Source organism: Fukomys damarensis, unplaced genomic scaffold (genome assembly GCF_012274545.1).
Source record: "Fukomys damarensis isolate Sample0158 unplaced genomic scaffold, DMR_v1.0_HiC HiC_scaffold_5, whole genome shotgun sequence".
In the NCBI taxonomy this organism is placed as follows: domain Eukaryota; kingdom Metazoa; phylum Chordata; class Mammalia; order Rodentia; family Bathyergidae; genus Fukomys; species Fukomys damarensis.
The window spans coordinates 61261777-61272128 of record NW_022900917.1 but is presented as its reverse complement, the minus strand read 5'-3'; the positions used below and the strand labels follow the sequence as shown (position 1 = coordinate 61272128).

Here is a 10352-nt window from a genome sequence, read left to right as displayed (position 1 = left end):
AAAAAAAAAAAAAAAAAAAAAAAAAAAAAAAAGTATAGGCATTAAGAAAAACCTGTGTACGAATAACCTAGAAATTTTAAGTCATAACCTTAAAATGGCTGCTATACAAGGTGGTCATGTTAAACTGTGTTGGAGTGTGACAAAAACAAAACAACAATAAAAAGAAACTTGTTTTGGCTTAGTGTGTACACTTGTACATATGTATAATCCCAGCACTTTGGGAGGCTGAGTGAGGCAGGAGGATCCCAAGTTTGAACCTGGGCAACATAGTGTCTTAGTGAAATGCTGACTAAAAAATAAAATGGGCTGGGATATAGCTCAGTGTGAAGACCCTGGGTTCAGTCCCCAGTACCACAAATAAGAAAAGAAAAAATTTTTAAATGATATGTAAATATAAAATTTGCTGTTTTACTTTTGAATTCAGATAATAGGATTTAGAAAGCTACAAAATAAATGAGATAGTAATCTAAGTATAATAGGAGACATGAAATAGTTATATTTTTATAGCTGCAAGATTTGTTATTAATTGCCTTATAAATAGAGTGACTTTAGTTTCTTTCTAACAAGATTCTTCTTTTGAGAATGAAGAGAGGCACTATTAATAATGAATACTGGGACAATAGGAATAAACAGGACTGTCCTGGAGAATGAGAACCTTCATATATAGGTGACACAAATCAAGTAATTCCTCTGCTTGCAATGTAAATTTTTTTTAGCAAAGTCTAAATTTAAATGGTTTATTTTTACTTTTTAATATATGCATTATTTGTACGACAAAATGTAAGTTCTGATCATATTGATATTTGTAGAATTATTTTAATTTTAGAAAATCTCAACTTTTAAGTATTCTTGCTACATTTTTCCTAATCACATCAGTCAAATAACTGAATGTAGAAAAGTAAATTCTTAGTCATAAGCAGTGGTATAGCAAGTACTTTCATATTTTATTTTTCTTTATTATTTTAGGTATTGTAATTATTCCTATCTTTTTTTCCCCCTTCCAGACAAATTATGAAAACAGAATATATAGCCTGAAAGTAGAATGTGGACCTAAATACCCAGAAGCTCCTCCTTCAGTTAGATTTGTAACAAAAATTAATATGAATGGAATAAATAATTCCAGTGGAATGGTAAGTTAGTCATTTTATTGTTATATATTATAGTCCAGAGAAAGTTTTTAAAAGCTTTTGTTCAGCTGAAAGTCTGAAGTTTGTTTTATGTTGTTCTCTATAAATTAGCCTATCCTTTAAACCTTTAATGTACCTCCTAGGAGGCTAAGAAGGTGATACTTTTCTTAGGGTTTTAGTCATTGCATCAATAGTCATATTTCTCTTGAATTCTTATTTGGTGAAAAGATGACCATTATTTCTTGCTCTCATTTTATTTTTTTGTTATTTGGGATGAGGTTTTACTCTATAGTTCAGGCTGGCCCTGAACTCATGGGGATTCTCCTGCCTTAGCCTCTTGAATGCTGGGATACAGGTGTGTACCACCGTGCCTTGCTCCATTATTTCTCTCCTTTTTTTTTTTTGATACTGGGGATTGAACTCGGAACCTTGAGCTTGCAAGGCAGGCAGCGGTGCCACTGAGCTAAATCCCTGGCCCTATCCATTATTTCTCTTTAAATGTTACTTTTCTTTAGGAGTAATGTACATTTGTGAGATTAAAAGGATAAATATTAGGAAGGGCTTGTTTGTTTGAGGAACAAGTGTGTCATGACAGCATGTGTTATGGTTTATGTCTGAATGTCCCCCTAAAGCCTCATGTGGTCATAAGCTTGATTTAGAGTGTGAAGCTGGAATTGACTTATGTTGCAATGCTAGGCTCAGGGGCACTAGGATTAAGGGTATGTGATTACTAAATCAGTCTACTGATTGGTCTGGCACTGGTCTAATTCCAGTAGTATAAAAGGGGCAGTTGTTAAGGTCCTTTCCTTGTTGCCTTTGCTACCTTGTGCGTGCCATGTTTCTCCTCTGAGATGCCTTTTGCCATCTCTGTCTTGGAGCCAGCCAACAATGGACTGAAATCTTTATGAACTGTGTGCTAAATAAACCCTTTCCCCCTTTACTTCGGGTGTCAGGTATTTTGTCTTGGCACCAAGAGAAAAGTAACACAGCATGGTCGTCTCTTTAAAGCAAGTAAACTAGAAGGTTTATTTATGTGTACCTGACTCAGGTAAGTTAGTAGAAATAGCTGAATTTCCAATATGAGTAGATCGTGAGGTTCATGTTAAGACTTTGAAGCCCAGGCTGTCTCTGTGCCATGTTGAGAGTACACTCAAATGCAGAGTACATGTTAGAATCATCTTCCTAAGATAAACATCATCTGTCTTAGGAAAGTAAGATGTCAGTGTCCTTGGTTTCTTGTGTGTTCCTGTTCATCCTATCCCCACCAGTCATCCCACCATTGTATTCCATACCACTAATGTAAATGTTACTTTCTCAGAAGTGTTTTTCAATTCCTTAATTTGAATTACTTCCCTTGTGTTACTCTGTTGTAGTCTGTCATCCTGTCACTCTGTTTTGGTGGTCCTGGGATCAAATTTTTTGTGTATCTTTAAAAGAAACATTTCTGACATGGAGACAAGTTTTATAAAATGATACAACCAGCCTGTTTATTTTCCACCTAGCTTTGTCAGATCTTAACAATTGTCTTGTAACACTTTTTTTTTTTTTTTTTTTTGAGATGAGGTCTTGCTGTGTAATTCAGGCTGGCCTTGAGTAACTCATGGTCCTCCTGCCTCAGTCTCCCAAGTGCTAGGATTACAGGCATGTGCTGTCGTACCCAGCTGTTAATAACATATCTTTTAATACAGAGTACATTGTAAATAACGGTTAAGAATGTGGCTTTCTCCTGTTTCTCCATCTTTCTGCAAAGGTAGTGCCATCTGGATTTGTTGTTTACATCATTGTGATCACACTATAAACTCACATGTATGCTTCTGTATTGTATCACTTTTTAAATCTTATGCTTGCCAGCGATTGTCAGGATCATCTGTGTTAGACTGTGCAAATTAGTTTACCTAAATTGTAGTCCGTAAGCATCAGTGGTGGGTGTTGGCTTTAGTAATTTTGGTTTATATTTGTTTAATTTAACTAGAATCATAAAGCATACATTAGAGTGCATTATGCTGTGATAGCTCAAGATTTGGAGATTATTGTTTATTGCAGACTGATAAGATAAAGATTTTGTACTGGCATCATATTTATTTCTCTTGCTCCCCTCCCTTCCCTGACCCCCTTTGAACTCTTGGTATTTCACAAGGTTTGCAATCACTTATGTTTATGTAACTGCCATTTACACCTGGAAGTGTTTGTTTCTGCTTTGGAAGTAGCCTGGTGTTCTCTACAATGATTTTATAAATTGTTCATTTATGGACTCTTTAAAATAGGTTAAGGGAGTTATTATTCTTTTATGTTAAAGCATTAGAGGAAGTTTTAAAAATACATTTTAACTTCATAATATAATAGTTTTCTTATTTTATTAAGTATTACTCAAATGATTTTCTCTACATTTAAGTGGTTTTATTGTGATATTCACATACTGTATGATTCACCCATTTAAAGTGTACAATTGAATGTTTTTAATATTTAAAGGATTGTGGGTTCATTACTATATTCCAGTTTTAGAATATTTAGAATATAGATCATAAAATCTATACCTGTTACTTGCCACACCTTCATCCTAAACAGTCACAAATTAGCTATGTTTACACATTTACCTATTCTGGACATTTTATATGATTGAAATAATATGTGTTCTTTTGTGGATTAACAATATTTTCAAGATTCATTTGTAGCATGTGTCAGTACTTTATTCTTTTTTATTATTGCTGAATAATACTCCATTTTATAGATGTATTACATTTGATTTATCTACTCATCATCAGTTGCTGAGTATTTGTATTTTTCCACTTTGTTTTTCCTCATTGAGTTTATTGGTACATTGTAGGTATACAGTACAGTTACATTCATCATTGGGATCTTATGCCTTTACATGACAGGTCTTGGTTCTCATTTTTTCCCCTTATCCCTGCCCTTCCTTCACCCCCTCTTCCCTTCCCTATTTATAAATACTTTATTTCAATTTTTTCATTTTCTCATGTTTTTTTTCTTTTCCCTTATTACCTTTACCCTTCCCACTTCCCCTACACCTTATGTATTTTTCCACTTTTAGCTGTCCTGAACAGTGCTACATTTATAGCTATAATAGATGGCTCTTGAGACCACACTCCTAAGTGAAATAAATCAGATACACATGTTTACATACTGCATTGTTTCTCTGGTGTGAGAAACTGAAAAGGGAAATAATGTGTAATGGATGTTGGGAAATGGGAAGAAAGTGTTCAAATGGAAAGCTGAGCAACGGAGGAGGAGGATATGAAGGAAGGGACAAGAAAAAAAGTAAAGATAGAAGGAAAAAATGGAAACCAATGTTTTTGTACATAGGGAGAGGAGGGGACTTGTGGGGAATGGGATAAAACACAATAAAAATTAAAAAAAAATGCTTCTGTGAATATGTACAAATGTTTGTATGGGCATCTATTTTCCTTTTATTGGGGTATGTTCCTAGGCACCAAATTGCTGGGTCAAATGGTAACTATTTTTGAGCAACTGTCACACTGTTTTCCAAAGCAGCTGAACTATCTTATATCACTTCCAGCAGTGTGTGAAAATTCCAACTTCTCCACATTCTTTTTTGTTTTGTTTTCTTTTGTTTATTTGTTTTTTGAGACAGACTCTCACTGAGTAGTCCAGATTGGCCTTGAATTCACTATGTAGCCCAGGCTGATCTTGAACTCTTGGTGAGCCTCCTGCCTCTCAGCCCCTTGATGCTGGGATAATAGGCATGTGTCACCACCATATCCGGCTTACACTCCCTGCTGCCCCCCACCCCTTGGTACCAGGAATTGAATTTAGGACCTTGCACTTGCAAGGCAGGCGCTGTCCCTGGCTCTGCTGCATATCCCCCCCCCATTCTTATAACATTTATTCATGTCTGTTTTTTTGCTTGTTTTGTTTTTACGGTATTAGGAATTCAAAACCCCAGGGATACCTAATCACTGAGCTACATGTGAAGCCCTTTGTATTTTTTCTTTTGAGATAGGATCTTACCGACTTGCCCAGGTAGACTTGAACTTGGCAATTCTGCCTCAGTTTTCCATAGTGCTGGGATTACAGGTGTGCACAGCTGTACCCAGCTTGTCTTATTTTATTATAGCTAGTCTAGTGTTTTATTATAGCTCTTTTGGTGGGTGTGAAGTGGTAGTTTGTTTAATTTGTAATTCGTTTTTAGCTAATGATGTTTATTTTCTTGTATGCTTCTTGGCTGTTTATTATGTGTTGGTTATTTATGTCTTCTTTGGAGAAAGTCTGTTCTGATACTTTGCTCACTGTGCGTGTGCTTGTGTGTGTGTGTGTGTGTGTGTTACTTGGGACTGAACCCAGGGACTTTGCACTGAGCTACATCCCCCAGCCCTTCTTTATTTTTCTTTTGTTTAGTTTTTTTTTTTTTTGGTAGAGGGGATCGAACTTAGGACTTTGCAATTGCGAGGCAGGAGTGGTGCCACTGAACTAAGTCCCCAGCCCTGTTTATTTTTAAATGTTGAAATAGGGTTTCACTAAGTTGTCCATGCTCAGTTGGACTTGAACTTGTCATCCTCCTGCCTCAGCCTCCCAGAATGCTGTGATTAAAGATGTGCACCACTTCACCTGGCTCTTGGCTCGCTTCTTAAAAGCAATTTAAAAGAAAAATTTATTATCTCAGTTTTTGTGGGTCAGGAATGTGAGTGCAGCTCCTATGGCTCAGGATCTCTCACTAGGCTGTAATCAAGAGGTCAGTCGGAGGTGCAGTCTCAGATGAATGCTCAGCTAAGGAAGGATTCTATCCCAAGCTCACTCATGTGGTTTTTATTAGTATGATATAGTTCCTTGTGGGTCTTTGAACTGAGGGCCTCAGTTTCTTGGAGACTGTTGCCAAGAAACTACTCTCAGCTCATTGCTACCATGTAGGTGTCTTCCTAGGGCATTCCACGACGAGGCACCTGGCTTCCATCTGTGAAGCAACTGAATAAAAGCAAAAAGATGGTAGATGGCAGAGTGTTTATTTTTTTAAAATCAGAATGTGACTTAGAATTGAGAGTGACATCTAAACACTATATTCATCAGAAACAAATCACAAGTGTGCTCATGCACACACACACACACAAATCACATAATAATAATGAGGGTAGGAAGTAACTTTTGGAGCTGGTGGAAAGGGTTATGACATAGATTGTGGGGATGGTTCCATGGGTATACAGTTATTTCCAAACTTATCAAGTAGTATAAATTATGTATAGCTTTTTGCATATAAAAATTATTTTAAAAAGAAACAAAACTTGAATAAGTTAGTCTGGTCATACTCAAAGGAAGGGAGTACTGGGAGTTGGTGGTAAATAGTCTGCCTTTACCCACACTTTAATTGAATTGTCGGCCTTTTATTAATTTAGTTGTAAGAGTTCTTAATATACTGGACAAAAGCCCCTTATCAGTCATGTGATTTATAAGCATTTTGTTTTGTGGGTTATTGTCTTCTCTCTTCCCTCCCTCCCTTCTTCTCTTTTTTCTTGTCCTTTCTACTAGGGACTGAACCCAGTGCCTCCTGCATGCTCAGTAAGTGCTCTACCACTGAACTGTTATCTCCAGCCTTTTTTATTTTTAATTTTGAAACAGGATCTTACTGAGTTGCCCAGGTGGGTCTTGAATTTGCAGTCCTTTTGACTCAACCTCTCAGGTAGCTAGAACTGTATATGTGTAACACCATACCTAGCTTCTTTTATTTTCTTGATGTATGGTTTGTCTTGCAAAAGTTTTTAATGTAGTTTGCTTTGAAATGGGTCTTACAGTGCTGCCTATGCTGGGTCTTGAACTCCTGGGCTCAAGTGATTCTTTTACCATTTCCTCCATACTAGCAGGGATTACAGCTGTGTGCACCTATAGTTGACCCCAAATTTTTAATTTTGATGTAGCCTATGTACCACTTTTTCTTCTATCAAATGTGCTTTGGGTATTGCATCTAAAAAGCCATCATCACCTCCAGTGTCATTAGTGTTTACTCCTATATTTTCTTCTGAGATTTTATAATTTTAGCTGTTAATTAGGCTTATGATCTGCTTTGAGTTAATTTTTTTGTGACTGGTGTGGGTTACAGATCTAGCTTTATTGCTTTGCTTGTGTAGGTATCCAGTTGTTCCAGTACTCCTTATTGAAAAGATTATTGTAATTCCATGGAATTTTGTGGGTATCCTTATTGAAACTCAACCATGAATGTAAGGAGCTATTTTGGGGCTCTCAGTTGTCTTCCATTTATCTATATGTCCTTATGCAAACACCACTATAGTTTTATAGTATGTTTTCAGTCAGAATTTCTTTTTCACATTTTAGTATCAGCTTGTATGTTTCCACAAGAAAGAGGTCAGATGAAATTTTGAAAGGGATATTACTTAATCTGTAGATAATTTTGAGGGATGCTGTCATCTTAGAGGTATTAATTTAAGTCTTCTGATCTATTTACAATTACTTAGTTTTTTTTTTTTTGGTACTGGAGATCAAACTCGGGCCCTTGCGTTTGTGAGGCAGGCGGAGGAACCACTAAGCCAAATCCCCAGCCCTTAGATTTTTTTATTACTGTCAGCATTTTATAATTTTTAGTGTACAAGCCTAACAGTTTTAAATTTTTATTAAATATACATGTATATCATTCTTTTTGATCCTGTTTTGACATTGTTTGCTTAAATTATATTTTCTGATTTTTCATTACAAGGGTACAGAAATACAACTATTTTTTTTGTATATGGATCCTGTATCCTGCAACTCTGCTGAGCTTGTTTATTAACTCTTATAGGTTCTTTAGTGGCTTCTTTAGAATTGTCTGTATACAAAATCATTGCATATGTAAACAGAAATAGTTATACTTTTTTTTGCAGTCTGGGCAGTTATCTCTTAATTTCATTTTCTTGAGTAATTGTCCTAGCTAGAACCTCTAGTACATTGTTAGGTAGAAATAGTAAATACAGGTATCCATGTCTTTGTTTCTGATCTTAGGAGCAAAGCATTCAGTTTTTCACCATTCAGGATGATGCTAACTATATTTGTTTTATAGATGCAGTTCCTTTTTTTATCTTGGTACTAGGAATTGAACTCTGGACTTTGCCCTTGCCAGGCAGTTGAGGCACCACTGAGCCACACCCCTGGCCCTGAAGCAGTTCTTTCTATTCCTAATTTTTTTTTGAGGTTTTCTGTTTATTTATTTTTTATTTTTTTATTTTTTTTTGTCTTTTGGCTTTTGAGACAATCACTTTGGTAGTGTGCAGGCTGGCCTTGAGCTTACAGTGTTCTGCCTGCCTCAGTCTCACAGGTACTAGGATTATAGGCATGTGCCACCTCACCTGACTTTCAGGTCCTTTTTAAGCCAGTGCACAGCCTTATATTTAATGAGTGATTGTCTAAGTTCCAAAGCATGTGTCCATGCCTCTGTATGACATCTCATTTTCCAGCTTTTTCTTAATTATTTTGATCACTTTCCTGTTTGCTCTGTTACAAACACCCAGGTTGGGTGAGAGGGTGTGGGACCATAGACACGTCCCACTGAATGAGCTCTGAGGTTGGCTAGAAAAAAGCTCTGTAATTGGGGCTTTCAACCACAGGACAGTTTGGGTGCTGCAAGTTACTGGGAATGGATCAGCCTCATTCTGTCTTTCAAAGTGGAAAATTAATTTAGAGTAGTGCATACAATACATTGGAAAGAAAAATCTAGCAGCAGAGACCAGGTTAACAGTTCTTATCTAAATTTCAGTTTGAAATAATTATTCAGATTTTGGTTAATGGCATTGAAATTAGAGAACTTTCTGACTTTATATCAAGAAAGAATTGGTAAATATGTTCATAAAGTATTTTTTTAATGTAAAATGTATGTCCAAAACCAAAATTCATTGCATGTTTATTGTAAAATATAGAAAAGTGCACACATAAAATCCAGACTTTTAGAAAATTCCCGTTACAGATTTTTTTTTTTTGGTGGTTATCAGGGATCAAACTCAGGATCTTGCACTTGCAAGGCAGGCACGGGGCCCCTGAGCTAAATTCCCAACTCTGTTATAGATTTTCTAAATATTATTCAAATTCTGAATCTGAAATTTTATACTTTTTGAATCTGTAATTTCATAGTGTGCCATTCTTATTTAAGTATATTTAAAAATTGATGTTACAAGCAAGGCGTGGTGGTGCACACCTGTAATCCCAGCACTCAGGAAGCTGAGGCAGGAGTATCTCTGTGAGGTTGAGACCAGCCTGGGCTACATAATGAGTTCCAGGTCAGTCCTAACTACATAGTGAGACCCTGTCTCAAAAAAAAACCTTAAAAAAAAAAAATCGATGTTACAGTACTTTAAATTTAGAAGTTAATTATATTCCTTTCTTTCGCTTTCAGGTGGATGCACGCAGCATACCAGTGTTAGCAAAATGGCAAAACTCATATAGCATTAAAGTTGTACTTCAAGAGCTAAGACGTCTAATGATGTCCAAAGAAAATATGAAGCTTCCACAACCACCAGAAGGACAAACATACAACAATTAGTTTTAGTGGATCTCAAACTTGTCTTAAATCAACAACCTTCTACTCATATTAATGTCTTGATTAAATATCACAATGCAAAATACCCACACATTAAGTAAAAGAATTCCAGCTGGTAAACGTGACCTGGACATTTGTAAGAATATATTTAATATATGTACACCCATTATATTTTCAGGTAACAGGAGGAAAAATGCGGCACAATTTTTCTTTCTCTTGTTAAGGCACTGTCATTTAAACATGAACCTGGAGTACTCCAAATAGAATTCAGGTTTACAAGATGAAAGCATGGCAAGAATTGTCAGATGTCAGTGGAACGTGTTTCTGAAAAGTAAAATCTCAAGAAGGAAAAACAGAAATGGCATGCTTATCCATCTTGCTTAGTGAGAGCTACAGTTTGAAATTGTTTAAAGTAGCAGGTACAATGAATATTGTCACAAATTGTGTTAATTTTTGAAGCAGTGTGGGTGCTGACTACTAGTAGTATCAAAAATACGTTCAGGATTGTTTTGATACCTGTATTTATAATAAAAAAATGTTTGGGGGGGTTGATGAATTTCTGTCAAAAGCTGTTCCTGTGTGTTACATGTAACAGACATGGTAAATATTTGTTTACAGTCTTTGTTAAATAATCCATGCATTTAAGTTTAGGTGAAGTCAACAAAAGGAAATAGGTGTATGGATATGTGATTTTGAGATTAGTCTTAAAATGTAAATAAAATGTGGAACGTGTCCTCAGA

The 10352-nt window shown here is 35.9% G+C and overlaps 1 protein-coding gene across 1 annotated transcript in view; it reads left to right on the top strand.

Annotated features, from left to right (window-relative positions):
- Ube2v2 (ubiquitin conjugating enzyme E2 V2) overlaps nt 1–10033 on the top strand; it is a 31507-nt gene extending 21474 nt beyond the window's left edge. The window contains exons 3-4 of the mRNA XM_010630320.1: nt 1005–1130; nt 9469–10033. Coding sequence (XP_010628622.1) covers nt 1005–1130; nt 9469–9615 — 273 coding nt within the window. The 3' untranslated portion in view covers nt 9616–10033. The remainder of the gene's footprint in view (nt 1–1004; nt 1131–9468) is intronic.
- The last annotated feature ends 319 nt before the right edge of the window (nt 10034–10352 follow it).